Genomic DNA, 17,216 nt, shown 5'->3' on the forward strand with positions numbered 1-17,216 from the left:
ACGCACAAAAAACACTTTTACAAAATTCACATAGAAGAATGTTTAGATTCTGAATTTTATGTAACTTAGTATTCTATCGATCATTTCATTCTTTGAGGGATTAATTTGTTTTGGTAGTTACAACTCATACTTTAGTAACAAGTGTATTAGGCTAAAGTAACTCTTATTATTCTTAAATTAACTGTTATACTGTATATGCTGAACATATTATTATTTAGATATCTTTTGCTGATTTTTATGAATATATATTTGAGTAATCTTATAATTTAACATAATTCAATCTAATAATATATGAGTTTGATAAGTTAAAACTTGTTCTTCCATAGCAAACTTATTAGTTACTATAAATCTAGCTCTGAACAAATTATTGATAATGACTAAATAGTAAACTAAAACATAATATATATAAGAAAAAATGTGATAAAGACTCGAAAAAAAAAAAGTGTCTCCCTTGATAATATGGCGTTGGCTAATCTCCAAACAAAATGCACCAAAGACAAAAATAAGTCAAACATTATTCTTTTTCAAATTTATGAAAAAACAAAATTTTCTTAGAATTTTTGTTATTTTAGATTTAGTCAATGGTGCAATTTGTACGGAGGATAGCCCCATCCTCATAAAATATGGTGCCTTATTTGTGATTAGACATATCATTACTTTTCTTTTCATGACAAACTCAATAATGATAATAAATCAAACTCTGAACAAATTGAAATCCTTATAAGAGTAGTAAGACGTGAGCCTAATTTGTAATTAGACACATTATTACTTTTTCTTTCCATGACAAACTTTGTAGTGATTATAAATCAAACATTGAACAAATTACTCACATTTGTCAAACTAAAGCTATTTGAAAATGAAATCTTTTTTAGAGTAGTGAGTTCTGAACCTTATTTATGATTAGATACGACATAACATTTCTGTAAATCTACCTGAGAGCCCGAAACAGGGCATTTCACCATTAGAAAACAGCTATTTTTTCTGTCATAATTATACAATACAAAACGAATCATTCGATTATATGGAAAAGGAATTTTCCGACGACCGAAGCACGAGATCTTTTTATTAAAGAATTTTGTTTTGTCCAAAACATGGGTGGAAATTACACGAGGACAAATGCCAGGGAACAAAAGAAGTGATACAGAGCCCTGTCTCTGAACAAATGAATGAATGAAAGCTTCGCAGGCAAAAAGCTGCGAATCTAGGAAACATCAAGAGAAATAATCACAAAATGAGCGACTAATTAGACAAGAAAAGCGGCGCCTCCGAGCAAAGCAGCTCCAACAATGGCAAAGTTGTGTAGGACAGTAGCAGAGACAGCAGAGGAAGTGGCGCCATCTGAAGCGGGGGCAGATGCAGGGGATTGGGAAGAAACAGAGGGGGATCCTGCAGGGGATGAATTTGTTGTAGGAGCAGAGGCCGAGGAGGAGGAAGGGGCAGGGGCTTCTGAAGATGGGGCAGCTGCAGGGGAGGAGAGGGAGGACGCTGGAGATGCAGATGGAGATGGGGTCGGCGTCTTTGCTGGGGTTCGAACCGGCGACCTTGTGGGTGATGCCGTCGGTGATTTTGCCGGAGAAGCTGCTGGAGCCTGCGCGATGGAATGCCCCATCATCATCCCCAGCACCAAAACAATGGCAAAGACTGCGCTGAACTTGCCCATATCTTCTTCTTCTTCTTCTCTGGACCTAAAACAATGAAAAGCTTTAAAGGACTCGTGTTTCTTTTGAACAGAAATGAGGTAAATGAAGAAACAGAGTGAAGCAGAGGAGTTGATTGATGTTAGGATTTTTGAGAGCATTGGGTATTTATACAAATTTGAGCGGGCCACATTGTGAGCGGATTGTACTTGTCCTCAGCCTTCTCCGACGACTTCGCTTTGCATTTCACTGGGAATGGGAGGCAACAACTCCGCCCTCCAACAGCTGGCGGACATACGCGTGTGGCTAGGCTTGTGTGTTTTTTACAACTTAATGAACGATTTAGTCGTATTTGAAATTTATAAGTTACGCGTCGAGAACTACCCCGCCTTCCTTCCGACTACTTCAAAGGGAGTTTCGTCGCGATGTCATTCGTACGCGGAGATTCGAGGCGGTCGCATGGTTTGGGAAAGTGATATATTGAAATGAAGATTTTATCTAAATTTATTAACTCTAGGACTTAAATCTTTGTTGAATCCCATTTAATACTGAGGAGTTCTCAACGAGCCTACTAAAAACCAAGGCATTATACTTTTAAATTCAATATTTTGAGTCCGAGCCTTGTTTTGTTAAAATGCAAATTCAACTAGGGCACAAAATGATTTCAAAATCTATGTATCTTCTTTGATGTCTAAGATAAATAATTTGGATTTTCCTTTTGACTTAAAAGTATTTTAGTTATATGATTTCTTATTGTTTATTATGTATAATCTTGTATAATGTCATTTTGCATTAGAGAAGTAGATGTTTTACACATGTGCTTTAATTTATTATAAAATTCTTCTTGCTTCTAAGATCATGAATGTTTTTTGGATTCTATTGTGGCCTCAATCTTTCTTTGGTACCTAACACTAGAAGGTTTGACGGTGATCAATAAAGACACTCTCATCAAAGCATCCTTAGAAATTTTTTTCTGAAAGTATTTCACAAGGTATGTCTTCTACAACACTATTGATATTGTGCTTCCTATTCTAGAATTTGATAATGCAAGTCATTGATTATGATCTTTTACTTTGATTGGATATTTTGTGGGTAGGCCTCCCATTAGAAAGTATGTTAAACAAATAGGTTGGTCTATTTGGACTCTACATAAGACTCACAACTTGATAAACAACTTTTTTTTTCATTTTCATTTTGTTGATCCTAATCATGGCGAGGTAGTGCTTAGTCATGACTTTTAACTTTTCCATTTCTTGTTTTCATACCATAACATGTGATTTTATTTTCTCAAATGCTAAGTCCTTTCCAGTCCTTATCTTGTTTGAATTACCTAGGTTATCCCCATCTTATTGTGATGTCTTAATCCAAAGAGCCTCATTTAAAGGTTTGGTTGTTTGTGTTAAACCGACCAACTCCTATCATGTTCATCCTTATTGATAGGTTATACTCAAGATGGGCTTGTCCACTAGAGGCTCAAGGAAATAACTAATATTTAAATCAACCAAACTAAATATACCCATCATGCTTGTTATAGCAAACCCTCTAGGATTTTTTATTATTGATGTCAATTATCAAAACACAAGACTAAGGACTTACCTATCTTCTCTACATGCAAATACCACTACTTAGGTTTCTTTTGGGGTGCTACCTCTTTTGAAAGAAGAGGAAAGTTAATCTACTATTGTTAGTCACAAGGGAAAAGCTTTGCTCAAAGAAATCCTTTATCTACACCTATCTATCTCAAGGATTAAGGGTACACAACATGTTTCAATTCCTCTCAATGCAAAGACAACTATACACTCTTCTAATGGGGAATCTAGTGAGATGAATTGTATGTCATAAAACCTCATGGGATCAACCTTGGCTTGATTAATTATTATCACTTTTCATCCTACTTATCTCCCTATTGCAAAGAAAATGAGGTCTTTCTCTTTATTGAGTTAGAGGATTCAAATTTACCATTTACAAGAAACAAAAAGTACCTCTTCACTTCTAGATTGAAAGCTTTGAAACCCAAGAAGCGCTATTGCAAAATATTTAAATTATGCTCCAATTAAGATGGGTACCAAGGAGATGGCTCTCGACACTTACTTTTGAATTACACTTATTGATGGGAAAAGGCTTAATGGAACCCCCACAAAAACATGTTGTTCATGATGTTTATCTATGATTTATTGGTGTATACATTCTCCATTTTTTCTTATTTGTCATTTGATTATGGATTCAAAAGTTAGATAGCCAAATATGTGATACCAATAATTGAGCTCTATTAGACCTATTCAAAATATACAATTTTTTCTTTGGGATTGTTAATGATTATGCCTTGAGTGATGTTTTGGAAATGGATCTCCAATTCAATTCTATCCACCACTTAGGTTCTTTGTAGAGATATTAATATGGTAAGGATGACCTATGATAGATGTGGGGTCATACCTATGTATAATACACTTGGAAACAAGAGAGGCATGATTATATGTCTGTATTAAATTGGACTTTTAACATACCAATCTTAGTGGCAAAATCAAATTAACAATGTGGTATGCTTGAAGAAATTAATATACTAGATGTGGTAGAATTAAATGAAGAGATTATATCACATGCCATCATGTTTACTCAATCCTTGTACTTTGCTAGCTATTATCAAATTTAAGTTGAAATCTTGGTGGATTTTGTACTGAACCACTTTCTAATATGGTTTCTTAGTGAATGGGATTTTCTTATTCTCAAGACAATAAATGTGTAGTTATTTTCTTTACACTTTAGACTCAACCATATGGTCACCAACTTAAATACAACATGTTTGGAATTTAGATTCTCATCCCATGCTTACACCAACTAGATTTTGTGGTGGAATTATGTCATTACTCATACTACTCACTTCCTCCATTACTATAGTAAAAAATAGTCCACTCTTATAACTATTCATTTGAGATCACCACTTCTTTAGAAACTCAACCATTTGATCTATAACTTATCTTTGCCCCCACAAACTAGTTTGTATATGCTAATTCAGCTATTGTGATAAAAATCAATGGTAGGTTTCACTAGCTTAAAATTAATGACGAATTGTGTCAATAGATTATTTCAGACCTAACATTTCCATAATTCCTCACCACCCATCAAGAAGATTTGTGGACATTAAATCTTGTGAGAAATTCTTGATATTATTCAAATCTTTGTTTAACACTATGAGTATTTCTTTATGACTTGAGATTATATATTTAAAATAACAAAAATGAGTATAAATAATAAAATATACTTTTGAACATGAAGATAAATTAAAAACAACTATTAAAACACGAATAAGGGTAAGATGTGAATAAATTAGTAGAATTAATGCTTATGTGTAAACAAGGTCACTCTATTTCCTTTTCAAGTATTCATTTATGAAGTATACTTTTCTATGAGTGATAATGCAAATTGAAAAATATCAATATAAAAGAACCCACCTCTACAAATGTTACTCCCTTTGTGATTGTTTGATTTAGATTTTTCATTGATTTTGTTTCCCACCATACCTTACTTTTAATTATAATGTTACAATGTGTGAACTATAATGAAATATACATTCATAAAAATAAATTAAATAAACAATAATTAATAAAGAAAAAAAAACAAACATTACAATCTAACTATAAAAATAAAATATCGAATAATATTTTGATTAAAATCTAACAAATATTATGGTGCTTAGCTTCTGGATTAGATTGTGTTGAAATTTTTACCATCAACGTTTCGAATCACACTACGTGATCTATCATAATATTTTTAACAAATATTATTCAACAAAATAACCAAATATAACAATAGACAATAGAATAGATTTAAAATCTAAATAGAATTTAACAAAACCAAATGAAAGAAAAACAAATATAAAATGATAACATAAAAATCTAAGAATTAACTATATAAAAAAAATATAAAATGCTTTTTCTTAAAAAACAACACGAACCAGGGAATACGAACCAGCTATATAATATTTTTCATGTGCTCGAAAATTGTTCTAAAACCACCGATTATGTAAGGCTCTTGGAAACAACTCGAACCAGGACATAAAATGATTTAAAATTTTTGTATATTATTCTGCCATATGCAGAACGAATCATTACATAGTGTTTGGTATAACCACTCTGATTATTTCCAGAGAGATGTGGTGAGTAGATCGCGGCTGTCCTTCGCTCAGCGCATGCGAATCCAATACGTAGAAATTTAAATTATTTTCACAACGAAGCAACATGTCCAAATAAATTTGAATTAAAATTATGGGTGATTCCATCTTATATGTTACTAAATGGTTGGCCATTATTTGCAATGATAGATGTTACATATTTATATATGTTTTCTTCAGTTCCAACCCCCATTTAGTTTGTATTTGCATATTTTAATACGATAGAGATGACGTATTTTACATATGTGAAGTCTGGTATATATTTAATATTAGAGAAATTAAATACAATGGATATGGACACTCAGCTTGATAATTGAAGAATTATTGCCTCTAATGAGGATTTTGAAATCCAATTTGTTTCTATTTTAGAAAAGATACCTTAATGTCTCAATTTGTATTGAACTTTTATTTATTTGGATTTAAATAGGACGTTACATGGTGCAAAGATTGAATGATTTATTCTCATGTGAAGGTGGACATGGAAATAATTTTATTTAGCGCAAGTTACAAGGTATTAGTCTATAAGAAATTGTATTGAAATTATAATAATTTGTTGAATAACATTTTTTTATTTTTATGTTGATAATGTGAGATTTAAACCAATAACCTCCTAGAAGGAAGCCATGCCAATTCACCACTATACTACAGGTGGGAGATTGCAAATTTAGGCACCCAATGACAGTTGCATTTACACCCACCATCCTTCCTTTCATACCATTCTTTCTAGAAACAACATTAGATGAATACACCCTACAAAAGATTAATTACACTCATAGCAATTGAGAGAGCTGTAAGTAAAACTATCTAACTCACTCCTTTTTGTTTGTGGTGCTTACTACCTTCTTTTGAGTGGGATCTTTAAATTGAGGAATTTATTCTATAACTAATGTGGATTAAATTTTGTTGATTGGCCTTCAAATGAAAAATGGTGTTTTGGTCAAAGGTGATATTTTTGATTTTATTTGATTCTTATGAATTAAAACTTTTGATTTATTTTTTAATTAGTGGTGATTATTTTTTCTTTCAATAAAATGCATATTATAGATTTTCTAAAGTGAATTTCAAATATAAAATATTCAATCGAAGAATGAATTGTTAAATATACTGATCTATTATTTTTTATTAAAAACTATTTTAAATTTACATAGATATATACTTCTCATTAAAAAAATATTTCTCTTCTTTAAAATAGAATATTCTTTAATTTATTATTTACATAATTAATTAGAGAACATACTAAGATTTGAGATTTTTTTTATTTTTATTTTTGTATAATTATAATTAAAACACCAATATGACTATACTACACGTCTTGTCAATTGAATTATTTTATAGTTTTTAAATAGGTCTAGATCTTTTCATAAAAGATATTAGCATATAGTTTTTATGCAAAATTCTTGGCCACAATACATACCAAAGTGAAGAACAATCAATTGAAATTAATATAAAATAACATAGATTTAGACACATTATTTTTCATAATTGAAAATATTTTAAAAAAATATTTCAATAATTTCATGTTCGTGAAAAAAAGGTCAAGAAAATGGATTATGGAGGAAGCCTTGAAAAAAGGGGTCCTATAACACACATTATTTTCAATGAATGAGGTTTCAAATAAATAATAATTTTATTAAAAAAATTAAAATAAAAAATTTGAACTTTAGAAACACTACTATTATTTGTAAAACTAAAAAAGTAAAGTGATGTGATTGATGGGAATTAATTGACTAATTGGTGCAAGCGAATGCAATAGTATTGCCTACGACAAGTACAATAAGAAGAAAGACACTAGCATTTAATTTACATAAATATATCTTATTAAAAAATGCACTTCTCTTCTTAATAGAAGATACATTAGTTTATTATTTACATCATTAAATATAGAACACACGAGCTTTGAGATTAAGTTGTGTTAATTAAAGTTTGTGTTCTACTTCATGGATTGTGGAATATTCTTTTTTTTTTTTTTTTTGGCTTGGTAAAAGGCTGAAGCCCTATATGTTATATTGATAAATAAATAAAAGTTATAAGTTTCCATTCAAACGAGCACTGGCAGGAAAGAACAAGGAAGAAAATCTCCAGTCTTGTCTAGGACCAAGGTCCTTTATATATTACAAAATTAAAAGGGGCATACTCCAGTTAGATTTTCAATGTACTTCTAAAGAGTGAAATTATAGATGCCCTTTACATAGTTGGGGTCTTAAGAAGGCATTCCTTCCTATACAATTATGAAATTATGAAGGAAGAGATCAAAAAAATTAGTGTATTAACACAGAACTAGGATATGCAATTGTCTCTAACAACCTAGGGTGCTTGCTTTTAACTTCCTTAAATATGATCTTGTACTTCTTGGTTATTTTTTGCATCTTCAAACTCACTCAAAAACATTAGTCTTAAAAGATTTATCATTACTTTCATGCCTATAACTTGAACTATTAGGTTTATTTGTAACTTCTGTTTAAGTTAAGTTTGATAGAGAGAATGTGAAAAATCAAACTATTGCAGTCACTGATTATTAATCTCCTATCGTAAATGACTATTAAACTGCTGAAAACAAATTCTCAGCTAATATCGAAAAATAACACAACTGCAACTTCACTTATAAAATACGGAAAGAAATGCGCAACACAATGAACACAATATTTTTGGACAAATTGTCCCTAGAAAAACCCCTAAGGGAAAACCAGTTCTACAGATGAGGAATTATATTAAACTTCAGCAAATCAAGAGATACAAAATTCCTTGCCTCTCACTGGCAGAACTCCGACAACCTCGTAATTTCTCCCGCTGATATTCCTCACTGCTATCCCTGCGCTAACACTGCACCCTTGCTAACACTACAAGACTGTTTGCTAACACTGCAAACGTTTCTCCCAAAGCTTCTTGTCCAAATGACCCAATGACCCCTTTCTATACTACTCCTGTTGGTAAACCAACGACCGAGATTAAATCTAACCAACGGTTGAGATTAAGACAGCTCGACAACCAATAATAGAATTGGTTGCAAAGTGTCCAAACGAAATCACTAAAATTAGTAAAATAATAACCATTTACTAATTTTTGGCAAGTGGACAAACAACTGTCCAAACCACCCATAAATACAACCGCTATTCATAGATAAGGACGAACAGCTGTCCAAGCTACCCATAAATAGTGCTTCTATTTTCGGGTCAGAAATAACAGCTGTCCAACTAACAATAATTAACACTCCCTCTTAGCGAGGAAGTTGTTCTGCATGACACCCATCTTATCTCTAAAGAAGATAAATTTGGCCTTTCCCAAAGCCTTCGTCAGAATGTCTGCTACCTGCTCATCTATAGGTATGTATTGTAGTCAAACAACTCCCCTTTGTACACAATCTCTGATGAAGTGATATCTGATATCTATATGTTTAGACCTATCATGAAACACTGGATTCTCAGACAACTTGATGCAACTCTGATTGTCACAATGTATCACAGTAGTCTCAACCTTCTGATCAAACAAGGCTACTAACAACTTCCGAAGCCATATAGCTTCACATGTCGCCATGCTAGCTGCTATGTGTTCTGCTTCTGCTGAACTTAGAGCCACAGACTTCTGTTTCCTGCTGAACCAAGATACAACTCCTGATCCCAAGCCGAAACAACATCTTGAAGTGCTCCTTTTGTCCGTTGTACTTCCTGCCCAATCTGCATCAGTATAGCCTATCAACCTGATACCTTCACCTCGAACATATCTGATCCCATACTCGACTGTACCACACAAGTAACGTAGCACATGCTTAGCCGCTATCCAATGCATTCTCTTTGGTTCGACCATGAACTGACTAAGAGAGTTTATTGCAAATGCTATATCTGGCCTAGTGTTGACCAAATACATAAGCAAACCAATCAAATGTCTATATAAAGTGGGATCTACATCTTTCTCCTTAGTTGTATCTACCTTCCTCCAATTCGTGATCATGGGTGTAGACATGGCTTTGCAATCCTCCATCCTGAATTTCTTCAAGATTTCAATGCAATATTTCCCTTGACCAAGGAAAATCTCCCCATCTGTCTGCCACACTTCCATGCCTAGAAAGTAGTGCATAAGTCCTAAATCCTTCATCTCGAACTCTTCTACAAGGTTCCTCTTGCAATCCACTATGAGCCCTAGTGAACTTGTAAGAAATAGGTCGTCCACATAAAGAATAAGAATGAGAATCTCACCCCTAACCATCAAGTAGTAGAGGTTACCATCTGCTTCACTCTTCACAAAGCCCATTTTCTGCAAGTATGTATCAATGCGCTCATACCACGCTCTAGGAGCTTGCTTGAGTTCGTACAATGCTTTCTTCAATCTGCACACGTGGGTCTCTTTGTTGTGTGCTAGAAAGCCTTCTGGTTGTTCTATGTATACCTCCTCCTTCAACTCACCATTGAGGAATGCTGTCTTGACATCCATTTGATGGATTTTCCATCCCATCTGTGCTGCAAGTGAGATTACAGCTTGTATAGAAGTATACCTAGCAACTGGAGCAAATGTCCCCTCATAGTCTATTCCCTCCTTCTGAGAGAACCCCTTTGCCACGAACCTAGCCTTGTATTTCTCAATGCTACCATCTGCACCGTGCTTTATCTTATAGATCCAGCGTGATCCAACTACAGCCCTATCTGTTGGTCTAGGTACTACCTCCCACACATCATTCTGCATTATTGAAGAATATTCCTCAACCATAGCATCTCACCATACCTGATGTTCTGCAACTTCCTGATAGCTAGAAGGCTCACTATCTACCAACTGACTAACTAATGCCACATAGTCATTGAACTTGGCTGGTTGTCTTCGCTGTCTAATACTCTTCCTAGGAGCTCCCACAAACTCTTGAGTATCCCTTTGTGTATTTGGAACCAGATGGTTCCTACTGCCAACTGTAGAGGATGAAATGTCAACCTCTAAGTCTTCTAGATGCATTTCTTGTTGCACCTGTTGCTCCATACTCTGTGAATCTTCACTAACTGAGTCTACACTCGTACTAGTAACTGTACTTGAGCTTTGCTACCCTTGACTTGGTCTTGGAGCTTCTGTTGGCTGCTCACTCTGATCATCTGCTGGCAAATCTCTGGATCTCTTGAATGCCTTGTCCTCCATGAACTTGACATCCTGTCTGACAATAACTCTTTTAGTCCCCAGAATGAAAATCCTGTATGCCTTTGAGGTATCAATGTACCCAACAAAGTACCCCCTCTCTGCAGTCTGATCTAACTTTGTACGTGTATCTCCAGGAATATGACAATATGCCAAACTCCCAAATATCCTGAAGTGGCTAACATCTGGCTTCTTCCTTGTGAAAGCCTCCTCTGGTGTCATCTTCCCTAGCACCTTGTGTGGAACTCTATTCTGAATGTAGACTGCTGTATTACACGCCTTTGCCCATAAGTAACAGGGCATGTCCTGGTCATGTAGCATAGCTCTTGCTGCCTCTGATATAGAATGGTTCTTCCTCTTAGCAACTCCATTTTGCTATGGATTGTAAGGAACAATCCATTCTCTCTTGATTCCTTCTCTGGTACAGAACTCCTGGAAGATATTTCCTTTGTACTCGCCTCCATTGTCTGACCGAAGAACCTTTATCTTCTTTCCTGTCGAGTTCTCCACAAGAGCCTTGAACTCTTGGAATCGACTGAAAACCTCATCCTTAGTCTTCACGAAGAATATCCAGGTCTTTCTCGAGAAGTCATCAATAAAAGTAACATAGTACTCATATCCTCTGAGAGATTTTGTTGACATCGGTCCACAAACATCTGAATGTACTAGATCAAGAACACCCTTAGATCTGGTGTCACTCCTTGGAAAAGATGCTTTCACAAACTTCCCCAACACACATCCCTTACATACATCATCATGCTTTGTGCTCACCTCTGGAACACCTGTCATGGTCTCACGAAGCAATCTAAGTGCTCCATGATGAATATGGCCCATCCTCCTATGCCATAGCTCTCCAAGATCTCTAGGATTATTGTTGCTCATAAGTGCCTTAGGAGTATCAAACTGTAATCTATAAAGGCAACCACTCCTAACTCCAATAGTTATGGGTGATTTCCAATCCTTGTGCTTAATCAACACATGTGTCCCTCTAAAGAGTACATTATACCCCCTATCCTAAAGAACAGATACAGAAATCAAATTCATACCTAAGCTTGGCACATATAACACATCATTAAGAGGAATTATCTTTCCATTCTCCCTCTGAAACTGAACAGTCCCTTTCCCAACAGGGTTGAGTTTGGACAAGTTTCCCATAGAAATCTGGATGTTGGTGTCCTCCTCCTTGTAACTGGAGAAGTACTCTCTAACTCCTGTCATATGAAATGATGCCCCACTATCTATATACCAAACACACTGTGAGGTTGAGCTAACCATACAAGCTATGAGTGCAAACTCATCTTCCATTCTACTGGAGAGTTCTTCTGCACTTGCTGAAGCTGGCACCTGCTTCTTACCCTTTTTCCTCTCTGGGAAATCACTGACATAGTGGCCAAACTCGTGACATCCAAAGCACTTGGCCTTAGAAAGGTCCTTCTTCTTCTTTTCACTTTGTGAATTTGATCCTTTGCTAGATCCCTTCTTTGCTTTCCCTTTACCTGCTAGGGCAACGTTCTCTTGTTCCACCTCATTTTTCTGACTCTTGTTGGCCCCATTGACAAGACTTAGTCTAAACTCCTCCTGAGTGAAATCAGTCCATAGTCGATCCCAACTTGGTAAAGTATCTTGTCCACTGACAACTTGAACAAAGACACTCCATTGTTTAGTAAACCCATTTAGGGCTATTCTCACTAGCTCATCATCACTAGGGCTAGCTCCAATAGCTGCTAACTCATCCTTGACAAGTCTGAGCCTGGTGAGGTAACTTGTGACATCTTCTCCTTGATTCATCCGAGTATTCTTTAGCTTCTCTCTGAGAATCAACTTCCTGTTGGTGGTAGCATTTTGGTACAGATTTAGAATGGCATCCCACATCTCCTTTGCTGTATCTAGCTCCGAGATATGTGGAACAATATGATCCTTGACACCATCAAGGATAATCCTCCTTGCTTTGGCATCGTCCTTCCTATATGCTACAAGCTGTGTTGCATCCGTTGGTATAGGTACACCACTAGTAGCATAATCCTTGATACCATTCTCTTCCAACAATAAGGAAATTCTGGCCTTCCAGACACCAAAATTTGAGGCACCATCCAATCTGTCCTGATCTCTCAAACCAGCTAAAGCCATCTCAAGGGTTTAAAGCAATAATAAATCTAAAGAGATCAAAATTTCTTTCCTAGGGCAAAACTCTTCTACCCTTAACAATGCTCTGATACCATGTGAAAAATCAAACTATTGCAGTCACTGATTATTAATCTCCTATCGTAAATGACTATTAAACTGCTGAAAACAAATTCCTAGCTAATATCAAAAAATAACACAACTGCAACTTCACTTATAAAATACGGAAAGAAATGCACAACACAATGAACACAATATTTTTGGACAAATTGTCCCTGGAAAAACCCCTAAGGGAAAACCAGTTCTACAGATGAGGAATTATATTAAACTTCAGCAAATCAAGAGATACAAAATTCCTTGCCTCTCATTGGCAGAACTCCGACAACCTCCTAATTTCTCCCGCTGATATTCCTCACTGTTATCCCTGCGCTAACACTGCGCCCTTCCTAACACTGCAAGACTGTTTGCTAACACTGCAAACGTTTCTCCCAAAGCTTCTTGTCCAAATGACCCAATGACCCCTTTCTATACTACTTCTGTTGGTAAACCAACGAATGAGATTAAATCTAACCAACGATTGAGATTAAGACAACTCGACAGCCAATAATAGAATTGGTTGCAAAGTGTCCAAAAGGAATCACTAAAATTAGTAAATAATAACCATTTACTAATTTTTGGCATGTGGACAAACAGTTGTCCAAACCACCCATAAATACAACCGCTATTCATAGATAAGGACGAACAACTGTCCAAGCTACCCATAAATAGTGCTGCTATTTTCGGGTCAGAAATAACAGCTGTCCAACTAACAATAATTAACAGAGAAAATTTTCTAATCTTGCAATAGTTTGCAATAAGTCCTTGCCCATTTTAGGAGTGTAATCTAAGGTCTATTTGAAGTATGCAAATTTCCAAAACAAATTAGCGTTCCTATCTAGAGAAAGCATAAAATTCTTTGTTGATTGCTTGTCTTATCATTAGAAGACCTAGATGGCACCCATCGATCATATATGTAATAGAATAATGTTAATGCCACTATAAAAAAGGAAAGAATCAAAGCTTGAGAGAAATAAGAAAGAGGGAAACTGAACCAACATAGAACTCAAATCCAAACATTTGATAGATGGATAGTTGTCAAAGAAACCAAACACATCCACTCTAAATCCTACTAGTTGAATATCTCCACTTGCTATTGATGATACGATTTATGTTAATTTAATTCAACATCTTTTTTCAGATTATTGGAACTATAAATAAAAACTATCTTAGGTTGATGCATCATTGAATCTAATTAGAAAGATTTGAAAATTTCCCAAAATTAGAGAATCAAGGTCCCTGATAGATTAATACTCCTCATTTACAATTTGAAAGCCAACTTAAAAATTAATTGAATTCTGATCATCATCCATAAACATAATACTTTTGATCATACTAAACATAACCAAACTAGAGGCACAACCATGATCTTTAAAGGCTAATTTTTATTACTAACACTAAAACATTATAGATCAATTTTTGCCCTTTTTTTTGACTAAGCCCTTAATTGGCTTGTTGAACATTTTTTTTTTGTTTTTATGCCCGAGTTGATTGAAATTTTGACCATTGGGTTCATAATAAAAAAAAGAAAAAAAGTGGCATCACATGATCAATTTGGTTAGAGGAGGTCTGCATGTGTAGGAACCATTTGAGGTAAGAACTTTGTTTTGCATTTTGCATTTTGCATTTTGTTTCCAGAATCTACATTACTAACCGCTCATGCAAGCTCCCTCAAGTTTCGCACATTTTTTTAATACCAACCAAAGTAAAATTTAGGTTTCTTTTCCTCATTCTGCGTCAATCGCCTAATGACCCGATCACATTGACTAATGCCAAATTCTTAGTGTACTGCTTTTATCATGTATAAGCTGGTGCAAATCATAATTATGTTACTTGTATAAAATGATGTAAATCACAATGAACAATAATTATGGTGAAGGTGTTTCATAGATGAAATGAACAACTTTATAGGGAAAACTTCACCCATGGTCTAACAAGAACCCTAGTAGCAAAAAGAACATCAACCCTAGCGTGATCCCAAGCAACAACAACAACATCCAATCTTTAGGTGCAAGGATGTAGATGGAATGAAAATCAATCCAGTAGTTCAATGTACTTCAATTTGTTTGTTGCTCAATGGTTATTTTCTAGTCAAAACCCAGTATAGAGTATCCACTAATCCCGACCTTTCATATGATGGTTTGACAATTTTAAATATAATAAAATATTGAGTTTTGTGCTTAAAACTTGGCAAAAATGTACTAATTCCAAGCCTATTAAGAACTCACTAAAAATTTATCTTATAAAAGTAGCTTTTGATCATCATTAAGGTGAGACTGATGTACCTCTGTTATATACTATTATATGTAAGAGTTGTTAGTTTGAATACATAATAGCTACACAAATTTCCAATTGCATGTCCTTTATTTTGATTATTCTAGCTTTTCTTTCTATACATTCCATCTCCAAATTCCCAACACAAATATCAAAAATTCATGTATGGCATATTAATTACCCCTAGATCTCCATTTGTTTAATATCTTGGTTAGTTATTAATTTCTTCAACAGATCATTTCTAATTTGATAGTATACAAACAACTCACAATTTGATCTCAGAAATTTGGGATGAAGGTAGAATTTGTGTTCCTTAAGCCTAAGAAAAATTCAAACTTTGCTCAATAAAAGTAGATACCTTTTTAGCTTTAAAGTAGACTTATTAATATTGCAATGAAAAGTAATGTATGGTTGATATTTGTAATGATGAATATTAGTGTTTTGAATTTAATAGAATTCAATCCTATATTTTGAAATTAGAATCCTCTATGTTTCATATTAGCTTTATTTTAGAGTAATAAATGAAGTTAATATCTGGTTAGTTTGAGTCTTTGGGAAATCCTAGCTATGATATGCTATGGATTTATTGTTTATGGTGTTAAAAAATGAAGATGAGATGCTCAAGATATGCACTTTAGAGTGAAAAATAAAACATCCAGATTTGACTACCCAAACAAGAAACCAAACTACATCAAAACCCAAAAAATCCTTTACCATTATCTCCATGTTGGAACTAGCTTTTTGACGCTTCTTTTAGATAAAAAAAAGACATTTATATGCTCAAGATATTGCAAAAAAACTAACATGGCTCTAGGAAATGCATCAACATATTTAAAAATAAATAAAATAAATACAAAATACAAAAAAAAAAATTGTGCCACTAGCGAAGCTTTGGGTGGTAGAGCCACGATGGCGGTGGTGGGAGGGAGGTGCCGACAATAGTGGTAGCTGGCTGAGTAGTAGTGGTAGCCAAGAGTTGTTGCAATTAGTGGGACCACTGGTGGTTGCTGCTTGTGGTTACTGCTAATTGCTAGAGGTCTTGGTGACTACTGGCAGTTGTTTTAAACCGCATCAACCAAAAAAACTAGAAATTGCAATTTTTTATTTGTTTTATTTTTTGCCTTAGATTGTGTGTAGAGGCTACACGACCCTACTGGAAATTTTTTTTTTGCCTTCCAGATCAATATTGTCCAAAATAGACGAACTTTATATGGAAACATGGGTTTTGATGCATTTTGAATCCATCTGTGAGATCTGTTTGGCTTCAAGCTACTTTGAAAATTAGTAACCCCTTATTTTCTCATGAAATACATGAAAAACTCTAGATTTGATCCATCAAACCCTTGTTCTCCCTTTTTCTCCAAATATTGAACAAGCTACAACTGATTTGGCTTTGATAACATGAAGGATTTGAGCAAATACACAAATCAAATCCACAAAGCCCTCAAATACCTGCATTTATAAAACTTTTCACAGAGAAGAAAAAGACAAGAGGAGACAAGGGTTTTCTTTGGAAACATGCAAATTGCATTCTTAGATAAAGAAAAGATATCAATTATTACAAAAGACCAATCCTTATAAAAGGACATCGAAACCTGAAAGGGTAACCGAAAAGGTAAAAGCCATTTAATAATTACTAATTAATTATTAAATGTGAATGCAAAAAACACATAAAGCGAAATCTTAAGAAGGGAGAAAAAGTAATTTAATTGATGAAATTAACCTTTTTCTTTAACATTCATAACATTTGATGTTTGATTTCAACACTCTTGAATATAATGTCATGCATTCAACATTACTATGATTTTGAG

The 17,216-nt window shown here is 34.4% G+C and overlaps 1 protein-coding gene across 1 annotated transcript; it reads right to left on the reverse strand.

Moving 5' to 3' along the window:
• Positions 1 to 1,033: 1,033 nt before the first annotated feature.
• On the reverse strand, positions 1,034 to 1,779 carry LOC149532514 (uncharacterized). Its single transcript, XM_089804268.1, has one exon. The coding sequence runs from the start codon at positions 1,658 to 1,660 to the stop codon at positions 1,244 to 1,246; it is 417 nt and encodes a 138-aa protein (XP_089660394.1). The 5' UTR covers positions 1,661 to 1,779; the 3' UTR covers positions 1,034 to 1,243.
• Positions 1,780 to 17,216: the final 15,437 nt, after the last annotated feature.

The sequence above is a fragment of the Cupressus sempervirens genome, chromosome 10, assembly GCF_028749045.1.
Source record: "Cupressus sempervirens isolate cs-2001-9-10 chromosome 10, ASM2874904v1, whole genome shotgun sequence".
Lineage (NCBI taxonomy): Eukaryota > Viridiplantae > Streptophyta > Pinopsida > Cupressales > Cupressaceae > Cupressus > Cupressus sempervirens.